The sequence below is a fragment of the Hibiscus syriacus genome, unplaced genomic scaffold (assembly GCF_006381635.1).
Source record: "Hibiscus syriacus cultivar Baekdansim isolate YM2019G1 unplaced genomic scaffold, ASM638163v2 tig00110621_pilon, whole genome shotgun sequence".
NCBI lineage: Eukaryota > Viridiplantae > Streptophyta > Magnoliopsida > Malvales > Malvaceae > Hibiscus > Hibiscus syriacus.
The window spans coordinates 3,051,139-3,073,025 of NW_024062802.1; the positions used below are offsets into that span (position 1 = coordinate 3,051,139).

General features: G+C 34.3%; 2 protein-coding genes and 1 pseudogene across 2 annotated transcripts; 2 read left to right on the forward strand and 1 right to left on the reverse strand.

Moving 5' to 3' along the window:
• The first annotated feature begins 6,405 nt into the window (after nucleotides 1–6,405).
• Nucleotides 6,406–8,885, forward strand: LOC120136056 (syntaxin-71-like). Its single transcript, XM_039152172.1, has 9 exons — nucleotides 6,406–6,700; nucleotides 6,779–6,904; nucleotides 7,006–7,174; nucleotides 7,265–7,350; nucleotides 7,554–7,622; nucleotides 7,742–7,786; nucleotides 8,057–8,119; nucleotides 8,200–8,276; nucleotides 8,695–8,885. The coding sequence occupies exons 1-9, from the start codon at nucleotides 6,551–6,553 to the stop codon at nucleotides 8,705–8,707; spliced, it is 798 nt and encodes a 265-aa protein (XP_039008103.1). The 5' UTR covers nucleotides 6,406–6,550; the 3' UTR covers nucleotides 8,708–8,885.
• Nucleotides 8,886–11,985: 3,100 nt separating this feature from the next.
• Nucleotides 11,986–13,280, forward strand: LOC120135940. Its single transcript, XM_039152079.1, has 3 exons — nucleotides 11,986–12,129; nucleotides 12,457–12,521; nucleotides 12,731–13,280. Exons 1-3 carry the CDS (start codon nucleotides 11,986–11,988, stop codon nucleotides 13,278–13,280), a joined length of 759 nt encoding a protein of 252 aa, XP_039008010.1.
• A 2,765-nt stretch (nucleotides 13,281–16,045) lies between these two features.
• LOC120135942 lies at nucleotides 16,046–16,797 on the reverse strand (annotated as a pseudogene).
• Nucleotides 16,798–21,887: the final 5,090 nt, after the last annotated feature.

Consider the following 21,887-nt stretch of genomic DNA (forward strand, 5'->3'; position numbering starts at 1 on the left):
GTCCAAAGATGAATGGGGCAGTAGAGGCGGCCAATAAGAACATCAAAAGGCTTATAGAGAAAATGACTGAGACCTATAAGGATTGGCATGAGAAGTTGCCCTTTGCTCTGTTTGCTTATCGAACTTCAGTACGGACTTCAACTGGGGCAACTTCGTTTTCTTTGGTTTATGGGATGGAAGCTGTCTTACCTATTGAGGTGGAAATTCCCTCACTTCGAATTTTGTCAGAGGTAAAGCTTGATGAGGCATAATGGGTCCAAGCTAGGTATGACCAGTTGAATTTGATTGAAGAAAAGAGATTGAAAGCTATTTGTCATGGTCAGATGTACCAAAAACGTATGATAAGGGCACATGGTAAGAAAGTTCGCCTTCGAGAATTCCATGAGGGAGATTTGGTGCTTAAAAGGATTTTGCCTATTCAGAAAGATTACAGGGGAAAATGGATGCCTAATTGGGAAGGACCTTATGTTGTCAAGAAGGCCTTTTCTGGGGGAGCTCTAGTCCTAACTGAAATGGACGGATCAGAATTAACATATCCAGTGAATTCCGATGCTGTTAAGAGATATTTTGCTTGAAGAAGAAATAAAAGAGAAAAGAAGAAAAAATGAGAAAAAATAAAAAATGATGGAAAAAACGAAAAGAAAAAAAAGAAGAGAAAAAATGGAAAATGGAAGAAAAAGAGAAAAATGAAAAAAGAGAAATAAAAGGAGGGTTCAAGATGAAAACCCGAAAAGGGCGTCTTGGAACCAAATGAGGTCTCAAGTTGAAAACCCGCAAAGGGCGACTTGAGTTGAATTTGAAATTCAGAATTCGCGCATGGTGGATGTTCTGAATTAATTTTGGAAGTGGAAAGAACTCCTGATATGGATAATAACAATGACGGTTGGTGATCAGGGATAAGACTAAAGGTTAATGAGTCTCGATTGAAATAACCAGGAGAGATATTGAATGCACATGAGATTCAATACTGGTTTAGGGCATCCAATGATAGAGATTTGGGAGTTTAGAAGTAGTTTCATACTCTTAAGCATCATAATTTTGGAGATCTTTTTGACAGAAGCTACATTCGAGACATTCTAACGGCGTGCCAGTTCAAAAGCATTTGCATTATTGATATTTGAAGACGCCTACTCTTTTGTTCTTTTACTGTTTTCAGTTAAAAGTTTGCCATTTAGTTGCCTAAAATTCTCTGTATTTATATAAATAAAGAGATGTATTTTCTTGTTCGTTTCCCTTTTGTAAGTATCTTATTTTGAAAGGTTAAAACATATGGCTTAACTTGAAGTACATGAGATCATTTTGTATTATTATGCAAAAGGTTTTGGAGAATGCAGGTATTCTGAAGTTGACAATGGTTTAAACATGTGAGCTTGTGTGGTTACGGGAAAATGAGATCTTGAAGTTCGTAGAAAATTTCAGCCATTAAAAGATGACCCAAGGAGGTTATCATTGGTCGAGAAGTTGGTCAGGGATACTGACGGGTTTCAAGAAAGAAATAAGTCAAGGTACTGTTAAGCCGAGAGATATGGAATTGAGATTGTTAACTGGGGTGAACTGGTCAAACGTTCTGTGCCCAAGATGAAGCCGAGTTCCATCGAGATCAAAAGGAGATAGAGTTCCTTCAAAGAAGAAAACGCATTAAATTGCATAATTGCATACATTTTAGGCATGAGTAGGATCATGGCATTCATAATCGCATGATGGCTTAAATATCTACAGGTTTCCCAAGGATAATTGAGGATTGAAGATATGAAAGCATCGAGATGAAGATAACTGGTTTGACCTTTGAAGCAAATCATCTATAAGCCTTCACGAAAGAGTAGTGAAGCAAATTCGTTCGTTGAAGATTGAGTCCTATACTCTCTGAAGGAATAGGGAGCAGTCAAGTTCGTTGAAGATTGAGTCCTATACTCTCTGAATGAATAGGGAGCGGACAAGTTCGTTGAAGATTGAGTCCTATACTCTCTGAATGAATAGGGAGCGGACAAGTTCGTTGAAGATTGAGTCCTATACTCTCTGAATGAATAGAGAGCGGACAAGTTCGTTGAAGATTGAGTCATATACTCTCTGAATGAATAGGGAGCGGACAAGTTCATTGAAGATTGAGTCCTATACTCTCTGAAGGAATAGAGAGCGGACCCGTTTTGTTGAAGATTTTCGAGTTCTATACTCCCTGAACGGATAGGGAGCGAACACGTTTGTTAAAGACTGAGTCCTATACTCTCTGAAAGAATAGGGAGCGGACCTGTTTATTGAAGATTTTTCGAGTTCTATACTCTCTGAAGGAATAGAGAGCGGACCCGTTTTATTGAAGATTGTTCGAGTTCTATACTCCTTGAACGGATAGGGAGCGAACCTGTTTGTCGAAGATTATTCGAGTCTTATACTCCTTGAACGAATAGGGAGCAGACACGTTTGCCAAGGATTGTTCGAGTCTTATACTCCTTGAAAGAAAAGGGAGCAGACCCGTTATTTGAAGATTTTTCAAGTATCATTTCTCTTGAAGTAACAGTGGAATGGATTAATCTTTTAAAGTTGTAATGACTTGACAAACTCAATCATCTATTGATCTTTGCTCTATTCTCGTTACACGACAATAAGTAAAGAGGGGCAGCTGTAGATGCTTGATTTGTCCGGTCCAACTCAAAGTGCTCAATTGGTGGGAGATCAAAACCAAACTGGCAGCCCAACAACTAGGAACCGAGCTCAGCTTCCAGCAACAATGTTTCCCAGCCTCTGCATGAACGGTTTGCCAACTGAAAATGAAAGGACTGCAAACAAAGATAATAACCAAGGCAGCACCAAAGCGTGAGGGGAACCGTTAGCAATAGAGAGAGATATGTTGAGCAGTCAAGAAAACCGTAAAGTATCAGTTTTCAATTAACTACCAGAAACGTGGGACACGCAAAAAAAGAACAGGGGAGGTCAGTTTTTTTTTTTTAACTACTGGAAACCATCAGAAAGGGGAGACTTCACGGGAACAGAACAGAGGATTATAAGGAAAAAAAAGAAAGCATTACGGGGGGGGCCATTCAGAAAAAAAAGAAAAGAACAGAAAGAGAGGGCAAAAAAAATTAACCAAGGAGGAGGTGAGCAGAGGATCATCAGCAGTAACCAGAGAGCAATTCCAACAGAGGATTCAAGCAACAATTAAAAACAAAAAGCGTTCATCAACCACAGTGAACAGAACTCTTCGAAAAAAACATCCATTGCAATTAGAGTTTCACTCACCATTGTATTGAAATCCAAGAAGCAATTGAAAGCAAGGAGCAGTTTTTTTTTTGGGTATTTTCCATCCTTATTTCGATTTCCAGTTTAATATATGTATGTCTTTATTTTGAAAACAGTTAGAAATTTCAGCAACATACATTAATAAAATAAAACTACAAGAGAAAAAAATAGAAGAGAGGAAGAGGGTCGTTTTACCTTAGGCGTTTGGTGTTTTGTTCTGTCTTTAGTCTCCGGGGTCGAGCGAGGGAGCAGTGAGTTTACCATTTGTCTGTGGCTTCACTGTTGGAGTTTCTTGAAGGTGTCGTTTGAAGAGAGAGCGGGAAGGAGGAACGGTTGGGAGCGTTGGTGGTTCAAGGAGATGAGTGGTCGAGAGATGGCTGTGTGAGTTTGTGAGTTAGAAGTGAGAACTGCGCAGGGAGAGGGAGAAGAAGGGAGCATTGCGGCTGTGAGGAAGAAGAAAATATGAAGAATGAGGGTTAGGTTTAGTTTAAAATAGGTTTTATATTATAATTTTAGGGATAATTTCTTTAAGGTCACTGCGTATGCTGTTGATTTCCATTTTAGTCCTGAAGCCGAGTATTGTTTGCTTTGTAATTTGGTCTTTAACTTTTATGCACATTTGATTTTAGTCCTAAATGCTAGGGTATTTATTTTCTCTTGTTTTCATATTCGGTCTTCTAGTTTTGCATGTTCTATTTTAGTCCATTTTGTGTGTTTAATTGAATTTTGCAATGATTGTGATTCTGGCTCATTACTTTAAAAAGTTTCTATTTTGACCCCATTATTTATTCAAGTTAATATATTGTATTTTTACGTTTGGTATGTAATTATGTTAATATTTTTATTTTCGTCCATAGATTTAATTTAGTCATAATTTAGACTTTTTTTTAATTAATTCTTTAAATTTAAATTTATTTTAACATAGTCCATTCTTAGATTTGTTTTTAAGTTAGTTGTTTATTCCTACTTTGCATGCTTAGTTTAATTTTATTTTATTATGGTCCTTCATGGTAATTTTGAATGTGAAATCGAGTTATTAATAGCATGTTTTATTGTATATATTGTTTTATTCTAATGTATGTTAGTGTCGTAAATACATATGAATTTTATTGTTTTTTTGATCTATAGGAGTTAGAAGTTTGTTTGAGTGCATGGCATATTTAGTTAATTTTGTCTTTACATGACATCATTTTGGTATAATTTGCATGATAGCCTTATTTGCATAACTCGACCTATTACATAATCGGACTAAGGGTAATACCCTTTTAATTTAAAATTGTTGAAGTGGGCAGTCATAACTGATTTGAGGTCCGCTTTTAATGATTTTAAAATAAAAGTGTATCCCGAAAGTGAAACATAAAAATTGATCCATCACTCTAAAATTTGGGAACGAGAGAAAAAGAAATGTTCGTTTATTTAAATATATCGAGAAAAGGTTGTTATATCTTTAAGATCTGGTCTCGATATTTGTAAATAATCGAACATTCTTTATCTTTCTAAAATGACTTGGTAATTTTAATTTAATTTGTTTGAGTGCTTTTGAATGTTTTTAAATTTATATCTTTGTTTTATGAGATCAAAAATCAAAATAAATTCGAATTTGTAAAGTTCATTGCAAAGACGTTAATTAATCGACTAGGTACCGATTTAGGGCGTTGTGGGGGTGCTAATCCTTCCCCAAACGTAATCGACTCCCGAACTCGGATTTTGATCATGCAGACCTCAATTTGTTGTTTTAATTAAAATTAATTTTTATTTAAAATGACAAAGAATTTTTGGGTGTCCAATCACACCCTAATCAAAGATTGGTGGCGACTCTTCGAACCGTATTTTTCGATCGTAAAGGAAATTCAAAATTTTTCGAAACGAGAGGTTTTTTAAATCGCATTTGTTTTTAAATTAAAAAGGGACAATTAAGAAATAATGTGGTTTTCAAAATCTCACCTTTTTTCACCCGTCAAGAAAAAATCGTTTCGACAGGTATGATCTGAGTTTCTGGGTAATTGAAGCTTGAAATCGTAAAGGTATCATATCTACCAAGTTGCTCAACCGAATTACAATGTCCAAATAAACAAGAAAAGAGGGTGAAAATACTTAGAATCGAGCTGGAAAGCGAACAATGAATCGAATTCTCTGCCATTTTCTGGGGGTAATTCTTAAGAGAGAGTTAAAACATAAATAATAATAATAATAATAATAATAGTAATGAAGAAAGAGAGAATGCATACGAAGGAATTAAAAATATAAAGCTGTTTTGGTTAATAAAAGATCTAATTTCCGGACTGTTTCCCTAATTCGGTGGTATATTGCTGAAATTATATTAATATCCTAAAAAATGGCCATCTGTTGACTGCTGCCTATGGTGCGAGTCAATATCAGCAAAAGTAACGTCGAAGACAAGGCCATGCTCAAGCTGGAGGACCGTGTAGGAACACGCGTCACCGGCGTTCAAAATAATACAATGCTGTTTGCCACTGGCCTTTGGCTCCAGAAAACCGCTAGTAGTTAAGTGAGGATATAAGCAAAACTAAGCACATTTGACTAACTGATCGGTTTGTTCATATCTATTCCCTCATATATGTAATTTTACGAAACCAATGAACCCAATAGTTGAGGAACTGTTATTATTTTTTAAGGTTTCAAATCCAAGCACTATAAATACACGTTCAATATCAAATCAATCCCTTTTATTAATTATTGTCATTTTGAATATTTATTTGAAATGTGGATTATTTATTAGTATAAGAATTTACACTTTAATAAACGAATAAATTAGACTGCGTTTAATTAAATTTGTAAATTTCATTAATATAGATTAATAAAAGAATTAACCTTAATTAATAATATTTAAAACCTTAAAATAGTAAATTTTAAAAAATTATATTTTTATTTAATATAGTAAAAGAATTATTCTAATTTTAAAATTTAATATTTTGAGCTAAAAAATTATTCATTTCAGAAGACATTCTCCTTTTAAAGAACAGAAAAAAAATATTATTTTAACCGAGTGTTTTTGCAGAAGAATAACGGAGATGAAATCTTCAAAATCCGAGCTCATTTTAAATTTATTTCTTTTAAACGTAAGATCCGATTTAGTCCCAGTTGGCAAAAATCGAACGGCGGAATTCGTTTCCCTCTTCTTTTTTTTCTTCTTCTTTTGACTCTCGTTGTCTCCGTCTCCCTTTTGTCTTTCCCTTCTCCCACTTCAAAACTCAAAAAACAAAAACTGTAACAGAGAGTTTACTCCGAATAACAAAAAGGAAATTCCAGAGAAAGAGCGTAAAACTGTGTAGTTTGAAAGAGAAAAAAAGGGAAGGAGATGACGGTGATAGACTTGATCACGAGAGTCGACGCGATTTGCAAGAAATACGACATCGATAAGCAGAAAGAGGCAAACGTCGCCAGCGGCGATGACGCTTTCGCTCGCCTTTACGGCGTCTTCGAGACTGAAGTCGACGCCGCAATTCAGGTGTAATCTTCTTCCTCAATTGACTTTTTTGGCTTCTTAGTATAAAAAAAATCTTACTTTTTCTACAAAATCCTTTAGAAATCGGAAGCTGCTGCAACGGAAAAGAACAGGGCTACGGCGGTTGCTATGAACGCGGAAGTTCGAAGAACCGAAGCTTTATTGCTTGAAGAAATCCCCAAATTACAACGACTTGCTCAAAAAAAGGTCTTTCATCTATATTCATTATTTTGAAAGATTTTTTTTTTTCGTTTGCTTGATTAGACTAAGAATTCGTTAACTGGTGTTATTAATCTCTGGTGTTATAGGTAAAGGAGATTTCAAAAGAAGAGCTTGAAGCTCGAAACGATTTGGTTTATGCACTGAAAGATAGGATTGAAGCAATATCAGATGGATCAACAGCTGCAACTAAGCAAAGTACTGGTGGTTGTGCAACTTCGAGTTCCTACACTGGAATTAAAATTGATTCATCTTCAGGTGATAACAATTTATTTATTAGATCATATTAGTTTCAAGATATCTGTCTATGATCAATTGTTTTGAATGTTCGGTAATTGGATTAATCAGATGGAAAATTTGAGAGCGAGTACTTTCAACAAACCGAAGAGTCTGACCGGTTCAGGCAAGAATACGAAATGCGCAGACTGAAGCAGGTAGTAATTCCTTCTCTTTGTCGTTGTTTGCCTTATTGTTGCTACGAGATTTTCAGCTTTGCTTTGCTTGCTTGCTATTAGATTAACATTTATAACTCTAATGGCGGTAATATATCGGATTTGGAGGATTATAGTAATTCATCTTCCTTTCTACCTGAATTTTAATGATTATATTTGAGAGCAATACACTATTTTTAATGTAGGATCAAGGTTTGGAGGTTATAGCTGAAGGTTTGGACACGTTGAAGAACATGGCTCACGATATGAACGAGGTTAGTTTTGTCGGATATTTTCCTTTTCGTTTTGGTCTAAATCATGTTAAACTGTGAGATCTTATGCTAGATGTTTTAGTTATTTGTGTCCTAAATTTTCCATTTCTTTCTTATGACAGGAATTGGACAGACAAATGCCACTAATGGATGAAATAGATGACAAGGTGATTTTCTACTTTTAAGTTATCCTTCTTCAGTTGCCATGGACATCGGCAACTTTTCTGTTAGTTTGATAATAGCATTCTAGAAAATATTAAATTCGTATATGAAGCCTTTTAATGGTTAACCATTAAAATATCCGAAGATTATTAACTAGCTATTGATGTTTAGTCTTTTGTGAGATAAAAAGGTAAGTTTGGATCGTTATCCTTTTCATCTGAAAGTTTCGGCAGATTAGAATTCCAATTTCGACACTATTTTTTGATATCTTCCAGGTAGATAGGGCAGCCTCGGATCTGAAAAGCACGAATGTGAGACTTAAGGATACTGTACACAAGGTAATTCTATTGCAATATATCTTTTGATTTTGGATGGAAGCTGCTTTCTGTATCTTAATGCATATTTTGATTTTGTTCAGCTGAGATCAAGTCGCAACTTCTGCATTGATATCATCCTATTATGTATAATTCTCGGGACTGCTGCCTATTTATGCAAGTAAGTTCTCTGTATTTTCTTGAATTATACAGTATGAAACATTTAGTATTTGAGTTTTCCTTTTCTATGTTCCAAAAAGTATTCAGGCGTCGCCTAAAGCATGTAGGGAATCGAAATATCATTGTTTAAATTGTTTGCTAATACATTAGCGCCATTGCTTCTCATGTGCCCCTTACTAAGCTCAACCAAAATCTTTCAAACCATTCTTCAACTTCACCTGAAAGATTTATTTCTCCAAAGTGCTCATGTCTAACAAATCCGAGCATCTAGACATGGGTGCGGAGGTATGATTCGGATATTTTTTAAAAGAAATTCGAGGATATCCATATCCGACAGTTACTTTCGAGTTAGACTGTTAAGAGTCCCATAAATTATTACTATTACCATAAATTTTGTGATTCGCTATTCTCTGCTGCAGTGTGTTGAAATGAGAAATTCTTCTGCATAACGATAAGGATTACGCTTCTTCCATTATGGCGTACGAGTTTGTATGGATTTTAAATAAACTCTCGACTTTACACCGGCGTGATATAATCTCTGACTTGATAATTGTTGTACGTATTTTTGTGTGTATTTATACGTCATGTTGTAGTTATGTACTCCACTTTCTGGAATTATATACTCTAGTAGTGACAAAAGTATGTGGTACAGAGCAACGGAGTCCATTGTTGCTGCATGTGAAGTATTAGAAGTCTTCGTATTATATCTAAAAATTTATTTTACTTTTTTCATTATAAAAAAGAATAGTTTAGTCTTATATTGTACTTAAAGTTCATTTTAGTCTTTCTGTTGTAAAAAATGGATATTTTAATCTCTATAAGTTTTCAACATTTAATATTTTGATCTAAAACGTTAGAATTATTGTTAATAGGCTTAAATATTTTGGTTTAAATCTTCTTTAGGTCCTTTCAATTTTGAACATGAACGAATTAAATTATTTTTGTGAACTTCTACATAATTTTTTTTATAAATATTTTTAAAATGTAAATGAAAATTAATTCATATTTTAACTTTAAATTTTATTGTCTTCACTTAGAATAGTTTTCATTACAATAATATTATAATTATAAGTCAAAAGTATAAAGAATATTTAAAATATTTAATTAAGAAATCATACACTAAATATTCTTAGAGCAAGAGTTTAAATAAAAGAATACGATTTAAAAATTATATAATAATTTTTTGTTTTTATTAAAAAATATCCTATCACAATTATTCGACGAGAAAAACGATATATCTTGAATATAACGTGATCGGATGATTGAAATAATAGATAAAATATAAATAAATACAAAGTTTTAAGTGAGATTGTAATGTTCTTTGAAGTTTTGTTTTTTGGCGAAATATAATGTTAAAAAGGAAATAGGACGGTAAGAGGATGTTCTTGGTGTATGGTTTGATCATCAAAAGTCATTAAAATGCGATATTAGTATAAGAAAATGGAAATTACGATACTATACTCGTGAATTTTGGTCTTTTCAATTAAGCGGATACCAAAATTGTGTTTATAATGTATTTGATGAAAAATTTATAAACTCATCGATCGCCGTTAACAATTGTCGACAGTCATATGGATCCAAATTTGCGATAGTCATAATCTAAACAAATAGATAAAAAATGAGATGATAAAAAAGAAGAAGAAAAAAAGAAGAGAAGGAAAATGTAAAAAAGAAAAATTGGGTTTGTATAGATCTAAAACGATGTCAGTTATGTTATAATATTGTTAATTATTTGACAACATAACGAGCAAAATATGAATAATTCAAATTAAGTGATTAAATTTAAAAAAATTAAACTTTAATCCCTAATTAAATAAAAAATTACAATATTATATCTTTTTACAAAGTGCAGTAAATATCATTATAAGGGTGTTATTGTCTTTTTATACTGTTATAAATCTTTTAAAATATATTAAAACTAATTAATTGAGATTCAAACTATGACCAATTTTTATATATACAAATATTTATCATCCCACCTAAAAGCATTGCAAAAATATTTTATTCAACAAATCAAATGTTTAAAACTATACCTTTAAACGCAAACCTTTGATAATTTTATTAAAAAATAAATTATTTAAAAGATCAAACATTTTATGACAAAATGAATATTATTTATGTGTATACGTGTTTAGCTAAAAAAACTAGTTTTGATAAAGTAATTTATTGAATTGAAATCTTGATTTCCATTCTTTGGGTAAATTTCCCCAAGGTAATTATATTATTAGCTTGATTCTATTTTGATCATTGAACTAAAAATTGTAAATTAGATCATTAAACTTTCAATTTGATTTTTATCAAGTCACCGACCATTAACTGTTAATGGAAATATTGACATGACAATTAAGTAAATTTATATAATAATACATTTGATCCTTATTACTTATATGTTCTATTAAATTGGTCAAAATTAGGGTAATAACACATTTGATCATTATTATTTACACATTCTATCAATTTGTTTCTAATTTTAACTATAAATAAATTAATAAATATAATTCTCCAACAAGATGGTGGTCAAATTGATAGAATGTATAAGTAATGAGGAATAAACAATTAACATATAAATTTATTTTTCATGTCATTAATTTCGCCAACAATTAACAGTAGGTAGCTTGATTAGAATCAAATTAAAAGTTTAGTGATCTAATTGATAAAATATTTAGTCTAATGGTAAAAATAGAATTAAACCAATAGTTTAGTGACCTTGGAGGAGTTTACCCTAAATATTTTCCCTTATTAAAAAAATGTTAGGATTAGTATAATTAATTTGTCGATATGTTGTAGCTTGACACGTAGGATAATCGGATGGGATCAAAATATACTGATATTTATAGTTTTCATATATTATAACCTAACCTACCGCTAAATAAATTTATGCCATGCGGTATCCATTCCCATCTTCTGCTTGTAAGAGTTTAGCCTCTTCAATCGTATCCCTCCAATCTAAGTCCGGACCCACCAAAGTACATTCATCAAATCCATATTTTTTGTGGGCCACATGTGTTCGCCACTCTCCTCTCCCTCTCACATCCCCTTGCAGCGGGTAAGATTCACTCTGTTCCTTCCTCCTCTCTTTAAAAACTAATCTCAATTGACCATAATACCCCCTAAAACATTTAAATTATTCTGGGTAATAATCATCTAATGAATGAACTCTAATTTAGAAAAAGAAAGCATTTTTACAAAAATTGAGAAAAATATTATTGAATAAATGGGAACATTGCAGATACCCCACCGGAAAACAACGTGGAATCAAGTGTACACGATCATTAACGTCCAATATATTAGAATAAAAAAAACTTTGGACAACTATCGTGACGTGTAACAGCGGCAGCTTTTTTTCCTCTCGATGCCATTTTCGAAAAATAAATAAAAAACCTAAGGAGAAAATGAGAAAAAAAGAAAAACAAATAGAAACATATGATGATATGAAGGGCCGAGAAAGCAAAAGAAAGATGAGAAAACCCTGATCATCAAGTTCTGTGAGATATGCAAAGCATTACCAAACCAAATCCCCAACCCCTCTCCCGTGGGACACAAACAAAGAAAAGGCATAAATATAAACACCCTTTTGGGTCTAAATATTTTTTCATTTCCCTTCTCTTGCCTTTCACTTCTTTTTTTATCCTTCCCATCTCCCTCCAATTTGCTTACTTTCTTCTCTTTCGTGTTTATGTGGTGATTTTTTTAATCAATATCGATAAAGTATGAGGATTCGAAAGAACGCGAAGCTGTCTTCGCTGATCAACTTGACGAGGGCCAAGAGTGTGCACGTATGCGAGCTGAACCAGTCGCCATGGGATGTGATTCCTTCCACTCAAGAACCATACCCATCGTATCTTCATCACCGGGTACACACAAACTCTTTGCTTATCTCTCTCTTTCATTTCTCTTCTTTGCTGTTTCAGAATAAATTGGTTCGTCCCTCATGGCAGATCTAGTTGCTCCTTGTTTCCTTCTTTACCCTTCGCCTCCATTTTATGTTTCGTCTGACATTTTCATATGCGTATGCCCGTCATATCTCTTTTAGGGTTTTGATAAACCCTAAATTCTCTCTCCTATCGTGTATTTAGGTTAATGGTTGTTCGTCATTTCTGCGTATTATAATTCTGGTTCGAGTTTTTAGTTGGTTGCTAGCTTCGTTTACTGCTTTGTTTTTTTTATATAAAAACCCCCAGTTTGAACCTGAAGATATCTTTAATGGAAATGGGAGCTTAGGCGATTCTATTGGCGCTGTCGAGAGGTAATCCTCTTCATATTTCTTCGATCTGATTGCTTTTATTGAATTTGCTGTCGTGATATTCTATTAGGGTTTTTATTATTCGTCCTCTATAGTCGAATAATTATCCACAAATTTCATGATGAGCTGGCGAGTTATTGAAAACCCATATTGTTTATTGTTTACCCAACGGGTGTTGAAATATGTCATGGTTTGTTACTCGAAATACGCAGCGTAGCGTCGATGATGGACAATGAAGATAAATCGATTATGAAAGTCGAACGCATGATTATCGACGACGAGGAAGAGACGAAAATAGGTGACCAATTCGGGTTCCACACCCATTGCGAAGATGAAGGAAAGGGATCCAAGCAAAATTGTTCACTGAAATCTTGCTGCCACGATAATGGGAATAATCCAAGCTCATTGACAAGCAAGAAAGCCGGGAACCGCCGTGGACGAGCCGGGGCGGCCAATAAAGGGCAGTCGTCGACGTCGAATCCGTATGAATTATACTATTATTTCGGGTCCGGGCCGTCGTGGAGGAGGAGAGGCGGCAACAACAGCGAAATGAGGGAGAATATTATTGTCGAGGGTAAAGATTTTGAAAACAACAGCAGCGCTGTCACCACTCAAAACAACAATACGATGCCGTCGTCGTCTTCTTCGCAATTCGACAATAATGAAGAATTTGATTATGTCGGTGATGAGGAGGATGACGAGGAGAACGTGGATGGTGGCGGCAAGAAACGAACGAGAAAACCTATTAAAAGAGAACGTTAAAGTCCCTAATGTGAAGAATTTGATAATTTTAAGTATTTTTTGTTTTTTTTTTTACTTCTAGGGTTTTAGATTATCAAGTAACTTAATTTCGAGGGTTTGTTTAGTCGGGGGTATTGTTTTTTATGATGTTGGGTTTTGTTGCGGGTGAGACTAGAATTTGCTCTGCCAACTTGCAGTAGAGGAGATATTTTACGGTGTGACTCTCGCGGACCAAAACGAGGTTATGTTAGTCAATGTCTCAAAACCTAAGGCGGTTTTTGTAATTTCTTTGGTTTCATTTTTCAACTGCACACTCCAACACGGCAGCACCTCTCAATCCATCTCTTGCCGACAAGCAATTTACCGGGAATCTACTGATATGAATACGTAATATATGAATTGATAGAGCATAGGAACTAGGCTAACTCATCATTGTTATGGAATGAGATAATCATTAATAAACGAACAATGCATCAAATGATAGATATTTCGGATGTGTATTGATGATAGTTATGGGAAGGTATAATGCAGTTGAACTCAAATTAGGAGCATTGTTTCAATATTGACAAGTATTAAGTGAAGTAAAAGCGGTGGTTTCCATTTCGACTCATTTGTGGAATCGTGGAATCATGGAATCACCCATGGTGTGCATGGGTGATAATTGCAGAAAATTGGAGCTGCTTCCTTCTTACCGATCAATTTCCTGCTACTGCTATGGAAAATTGGTCCACCATCCAGTGTCAAAGATGATAGGGTCATAATCGAATCCATAGACCATTCTGCGAGGATTTGTATTTTGTAATGTGTAAGAGCACTTAGATAAACAGGAGCATCCGTAATTCAACTAATAGAATAATCTTCTTGTATATAATTAATAGGAGACTGAAATCTCCTGGCCATTCTTCATACAAATCGGGAAAGATGGAGCAATCAAAACTTGGTTTCCAGTTAGGAGGATACATCACTTTCAGACACATGGAATCGTGGAAATCCTACAACAGGGAGTTCCATGGTTCTGACAAGAGTAGTTCAAAGTATCAGCATAAACCATTTACCACTATTGTGTATTCAGTCTTAAAAATGGAGCACAATCGCACGAGGTGTTTTTACCCAAGGCAAGGATGTTCATCATCTAAGACTGTGGATGGATCCGGGAAATTTTCAAATGCAAGCACAAGTGGTGTTGTTTTGCATCTGCTATCTTCACATGAAAGTTGTGAGGATGAGGAGAGAAAAGAGCCTATGATTAGTTTTCTTTTCCCTTTCATTTTACAAGCCCCAAAAAACTCTTTTCAACGGGCCCGGGGTTGTCCGACGCCGCTCAGCTCCCTCCCTTGTAGCTTTGGAGGCTGCTGAGAATGGGCCTGTTCGTTGGGGATTTCATCCTTAGACGCCGCTCAGCTCCCTCCCTTGTTGTGTCTCTTTCGTTTTGTTTGGGTGGAGCCCTTCGTCGACCGCTGTGGTACGGGGGAAGGATCTCTCCCCCACCCGATGTGCTGGGTTTTGTGCTTTGGAGGTCTCAGTTCCCCTCGGCTCTTTAGACAACCACGTTGCTCATCAGGACCCTATGGAAACTTAATGCGGGTAATTTATTAGAAATATTGGATGAAGCAACTCGCAAGTAAGTGAAATCAACGCTTCACGTATATCTAACTCCAACAATAAAAAGCTGAATTTATGCACGTAGTATCGGCCCAAACTTAAAACTTATTGAACCTGTTACTTCCCACCTCAAATAGCAAATACAAATCCACTTTCACTGACAGAGTCAAAAAATTGAAATATTTAAACCTTTATGAAATTCAAGTATAAATATTTTTTAGAAATATTTACATTATTTTTAAAAAAAAAAATTATCAATCAATTAATTAATTGAAATAAAAGTGAAGCCCCTGATGTTGATTTTTCACATCCCAGAGCAACAACCTTTTTGATGTCACTGTTTTTTAGTGGGAACAGGGCAACTTGGGGATTTAAAGCTGAGGGACAGAACCCAAGTTCAATATGAAAGAAAAACAAAATCAACCTTTAAATGCACCAACCAATGTTTCTGCAATTCATATACTTATCTCTTAACGAACCGAACGTTCAGGTTCGTGAGTTGTTCGACGAAAAATCTGTTTATATTCGTTTATTTATTAAACAAACGAATATGAATAAGATTTTGTGTTCGTTTAATTAAATGAACGAACACGAACAGAGGATTCGTTCATTCATTTATGTTCGTGAACGTTCGGTAATATGTTCATTTATGTTCGTTCGTTTATGTGTATTCATTTATGTTTAATCAAATCTCTCTAGACTCATTTAAAATATTAAAGCTTAATAAATTTTAATCTGATACTCATAAATATTTTAAAATTCAAATTAATTTTAAATATAAATAAAAAACCTCAAAACAATTAAATAAAATATAATCCTAAAATTGTTAAGAAAGAAAAAAAAATCTATATTCATTTATGTTAGTATATATTCATTTGTATTCATTTATTGTGTTCGTTTACATTCGTTCTTTTGTGTTCCTTTAAGTTTGTTTATTGTGTTCGTTTACATTAATTCGTTTATGTTCTTTCATTTGTGTTCGTTTATTATTTAAATGAACGAATATGAACGAACACGAACAAACTACATTCATTAACGAACGAACACAAACAATAAATTTTTTATTTGTTTATGTTTGTGTTCGTTCATTATTCGATTAAAGTTAAATGAACGAACATGAACATATCATTCTTCCTGTTCATTTACGGGCATATACTTGTTCAAAAATGCCCCCATAAAATTGTAATGTAAACATATACAATTTCCACTCATTTCATAAAGGAAAGCAAATTTACAACCCCGGAACCGAAATGTACTCACTCTGTAGATCGCCGACCCCGGAAACAGCCCAGAGCCGGATAGTGTTCTAAAGAGCGGACAAGTTTTCTGATCATGGTACATCCAACAGTCCAAACAAGCCCGATGGAAAATGTGTTGACAGCTCCTCAACCACCTGATCTCTTCACCTCCTTCGAACTCATACAAGCAAACGGCGCAACTCTCCGGCGGGTCCCCCACCACGAATAGCTCGTCGAACTTTATAACGGGGAGGATTTCCCGGATCAGGAGGGCCGATATGGGCGGGTTCTTGGGTCTTGTTCGGGTCCGGGTATCTTGCCAGACGGTGTTCGTTTCAAGGAAATCGGATAGTCCGAGGTAGCTGGAAAGAGCGACAATTACATTGTGGATGAAACCCAGAAACCAAAGCGTTATATTTCTTGATCTAACACCTTTTGCAGAAAGATGTACCCTGTATCACGTTTTAGGTTGATTTGACATCACGTGGGATAAGGCACGCCCCTGAAGTGCGCCTTATGCTGAGTTGTGATACACGTGGATAAAACGCGACCCTTGGGGCGTGCCTTATGCCACGTAGGGCTTTAGAGCGGTACAGGGGCCGCGCCTTAGTTTTAATGCTGACACATGTTAGAAAGGCTCGCCCCCTGTAGCGCGCCTTAAGTTTAAATACCCAACTACCCAGTCGTTCACACCTCATCCCCTCTCTATAAGTTCCTCCATTCTCAATCACTTTATCACACCAAATCCTCCCAACTTCTTTTAAATACTCTTATATTCTCTTGTAACTGTTTAAGGTATATTTTATTATAATTAGTATTTTGTTAGTAATTTATTTAAATATTTAAATATTTTATTTAATTATTTTTTTACAGATATAAAATGGAAGGCGATCTACTTCGCTTGGATGAAAATCATATATCTCGACATTTTGCTGATACGATAACATTTTAATGTTTTAATTTAATTTAAATTATTAGTAATAATTTATTTATTTATTTATTTATTTAATGCATGATTATTAGTTTAAAAATTATTTTTTGTAATTATTTAATTTTAGGAGAGAGACCGTATATTAAATCATTTTATTAGGAACCTTAAGTTAGTGATACATACCCGTATCTGGTCGTATTTAGCAGAGGTTGGATTCAGTCACATAGGTAGATATGAAAGTCACTGTAAGATAGAACCAGACCTTATTTCTATTTTAGTGGAGAGGTGGAGGCCGGAGACCCACACATTCCAACTTCCGTGCGGAGAGTGCACGATTACACTTGAGGATGTTTCTATGCACCTGGGGCTTCCGGTGGATAGAGATGTGATATCAGGGATGGCGCACGGTTCCTGGACTGCTTTGTGTCGAGATTATCTAGGACGTGTCCCGGAAAGTTTTAACGGTGGTCAGATACCGTTAAATTGGTTAGATGTCAATTTTTGGGAGTTGAGTGAGGACGTCTCTGATGATGAAGTTAAAATGTATGCATGGGCATGCATACTACAACTGATAGGAGGGTTGTTGATGCCAGACAAAACGCGCAACCAATTTCAATGTATGTGGTTGCGATATCTTGGCGACTTTCATCTGGCCGGATCACTCAGTTGGGGCTCGACAGTTTTGGTTTTCCTATATAGGGAGATGTGTCGAGCGACTAACTACAGGAAAAATGCTATCAGCGGATGTCTCCTTCTGCTGCAGTCTTGGACATGGTATCGATTGCACTTTTTAAGTCCCGTTGTGAAGAACTCATTTGTATTTCCGCTACTATTGAGGTAATTATAAAACTGATTTCGTATATTAATCATTTTATACAGTGTATAATAAAAAAAATTCCTTGAATAGGTGGTCTACTGACAGGAAAAATCATCGGGAGCTACCTGATGATTTTAAAAAAAATAGGGTGCTAATCAATCAGAAGGCTGACACACAAGTATGCATTTTAATGTTTAAAAATCGATTTTAGATTATAGTTATATTATTAGATTATTATTTTGATAAAAAATATATATATTTGTTTTAGCTTGAATGGGTGTCATATTCTAATGATGATGTGAGGATAGCGATCCCACCTGAGTTAAGGGGCCCATCAGATGTTTGGATGGTGATGGTCCCTTTGATCTGTTATGCGATCGTCGAGTGGCACTCCATTGATCGCGTGCTCTGGCAATTTAGTTGTTTTCAACCAATTTCGAAAGCATCTCGTAATATGGACGAGTTGCATAGCACAGATCGACGCGGCAAGTCGGATACAGATTGGCTGGTGAAGCATCATGCGTGGGTCGTGTTGTGGGAGGATCGACATCGACTACTTCCCCATAAAGTGTCCATTTATGATGACCTCTTGACGATTGTTGATGATTATTATGAGTGGTTCAACAGTAATGGGAAACCGTTTCTGCTTTCTAAGGTTGTACGTGGGCGGATCTTTCAATGACGTCGACAGAGACATTCACCGTCATAACACCATCGTCCCCCGACTCGTGGACAGAGAGTAGGTGATTCCGGTTCATCCTTAGCTGCATCAGTAGGACCTTCACAGCAGCCACCGTCTACAACGACTTACATACCGCAGCCATATATAATGTCGCCACCGCCGCCACCGTCACCTAGTTTTATAACCCCGCCGCCGCCACAATCACAAAGTTATATGACCCCTCGTGGAGGATATTATGGGTCTATGTTTGTAGATCTGACTTGGGGTTTATATGCTGATTATTTGGCGGGTGCAGTCTCATCACCTATGGCCGCCACGTGGACACTTCCTGTACAGTTTTCACATAACGGATGTCTGGGTTTTATGAGTTTTCGCAGTTATCTATGAGCGATGGGATAGTAAGTCATACACCTCCAGGGTCCTTATTCTATGGAGGTGCTACATCGTTATCAGTTTCTCATCAACAAAATGTATTTTCTCATGACGACGATGATGATGATGGTGATGATGACAGCGAGGACTCACAACCAGTTATATGAAGAAATCATCCTCGAGACCGACAGCCACCGCCTTGCGGAACACATTCGCACCGCAGACATCGATAGATTTTATTTTTTTTATTATATTTGTATTTAGTTGGTTATTGGACTTTTTTTATTGTAATTTTTTTATTATTTATCATTAAATACTTACTTTATTTTGTTAATTTGGTTGGATAATTTTAAAATTTATTTTGTTTATTTTGTTGGAGTTTTTGTTAATTTATTTTGATAATTTTGTTTATTACCATTTAATATCAGTTATTGTAATTTGTTTATTATTTACTATTTAATACTTATTTTAAGTTTGTTGTATTTAGAATTATATTCAAATACCAAATTATTATTAGTTTGATAAAATTAAATAATTTTGTTCGATAACTTTCTTAAGTTTGTCACTTATTATCTCTTTTATTATAATCAAATATAACGCCAACGTCCAATATCGTTTTTTTAATCTTCATCAGCGGTTATCGAATGACATTAACTTTAAGTAAATGCAAATTAAAGAACAATAATTATTATTTGATAAACAACTACATCAGTTTCTCATTAATTGTTACTTGATGGCAACAGAACTGGACATGTTCTCCTAATGTGTCATGAGTTTCTACAATGCCCACATTTTTTGTCGTGTCTATATGTATCTCGAATATCCATATCACAATGAATTCGAGTGGATTTTGGACGACGACACTCCCTCAATAAACTCGGATTTGGTACAATCGGGACCCAATTCTGAACCTCATCAGGGTCTTTGTCATTACCTATGGGGGGAACTCAAATTCGTATACCTTAAAAACTTCTGATAGTAGGTATACGGGATCCAAAAAATGGTTATAGTCTTGACGTGTATGTAATACCCCAAAATTTTAGATAATGACCAAAATGCAAATTTTGAAAGTTTGATGGTCAAAGTGGAAAATTAGGAAAAGTTTAGGGAATTAAGTGATCATTTCCTAAAAAGAAATTTTATTCCATTAAAAGATAGCTTACTCTTGAGAGTGGGGTTTTATAGAAATCATATTTTTTGATTTGAAATTTTAGTAAAGAAAACTAGAAAGGGTTAAAGCCGATAAGGAATTGGTAATTCGGATCGAATTGGAGTCTTACAAAAATTTAAAGGATGTTATAAATTGGTTGGGAATATTATTTTAATAGTTTGGACCAGAGAAATTTGGTTTGGAAATGTATAATTTTTCAGATTCAACCGAACAATGGAATTTAGTGACTAAACCACAAGATTTGAAAATTCATGGGAAATTTTCAGAAATAAAAGTCAAAATAATTCAACTTTGACTTTGAAATATGATAAGGATGAGTTGTCATGGTTTTATGGTAAATAAGAAGATTCATTAAGGGTGATTTGGTCTTATCTCAACTAAATGAATATTTTATTTATTTAAAGTTAGATTAAAGGTAAATTAAGATGAAAAGTATCTAAAATTTCATTTCACATGCTCATTTTCTTCTCCAAAGCTGCGTGGGTTTCTCCTAAGGTAAGAGAACGCTTCAATTCAATTTTCAACCAATTTCCTTAGGATTTTGAGTATGCTGAAAATAAAAAATTGTTATATGCGAAAAACACTATCATTTGGTACCAATATTGCATGATAATATTGTTAGTGTTCAAGTTCATATTGAGTTGATGAAGGGGTTATTGTGTTTTATGGGTTTTGAAGAGTTAAGAGATTTTAAAGAATTGGTTGTAAGAATTGATGAAGAACCTAAGAATGAAGTAAAAGAAAACAGTTTGGATTTTTAATCTGGCAGTAGGTTCTAAAATTCACCAGAAATTATAGAAAAATAATTTTGAGGTTATTTTTATATATATGTGTTCATATATCGATCTAGTTTTGTTTAAAACAAACGGAGATCAATTTCAAGGTGTATATAAAAAAATATGAATTTTTAACAAAGGAAAGGTCAGAAAAATCGAACAACAGATTCTGCAAAACAGATTCTGTTGGTCAACTTTGAAAATTCACCATAAATTGTATAGAATGAATTAAAAGAAGTTATTTATATGGATGGTTTCTTATTCGAGTCTAGTTTTTAACGGAAGAATGGAATTAAATTAAAGTGTGTATATCAATACATAATACTGATTCTTTAAAGGAAGTACGAGTTGTCTGAATATAGAAAATTGATGGGTTGTTGTGTAAGTGTTATAATTGATGTACTTTGCTGGAAAATGCTATTTTGGAAGTGAAATGAGTGTTAAATGTGAACTATGATTATTTTGGAAGTTTGAAAAGATTAGTGATTTAAGTACAACAATTGTATAGTTGGTGTACTTAAATGTAATTATGATTTTGTAAAAGCATTTGAATGAGAATATATTTCAATGTTGGAATTATTGGTATTAAGAATTTTAGTGGTAAAATGGTGAAGGACCATTTTCTGTAAATTGGAAAACTTGGTTCCAATGTTAAAAGGAATTATTAAGTAGTGAGTATTTTGATAGAAAATGAGTTCAAGTATATTATGGAGTTATTTTGGGATACATTTATGTTAGTGCAATACTAACATATGTATCATTATGAATTTGAGATTTATACAGATTATGATTGATTTACAAGTGAAGCAAGTCAAGTGTAAAAAGGGTTTACTGTGGACAATAGTGAGGCACAAATATTTGGAAAAATTATAAAGTGTCAAGGTGAGTGCAATACATGCATGAAATTATACATGGATGTTTTATACATCATTAGGAAGACTTGCGATAAGTCAACCTTACTTATAACAACATGATATTATGTCATTTATCATATATTTAACATATTCTAAATATGTCAAAGGTTGAATATAAAATGAAT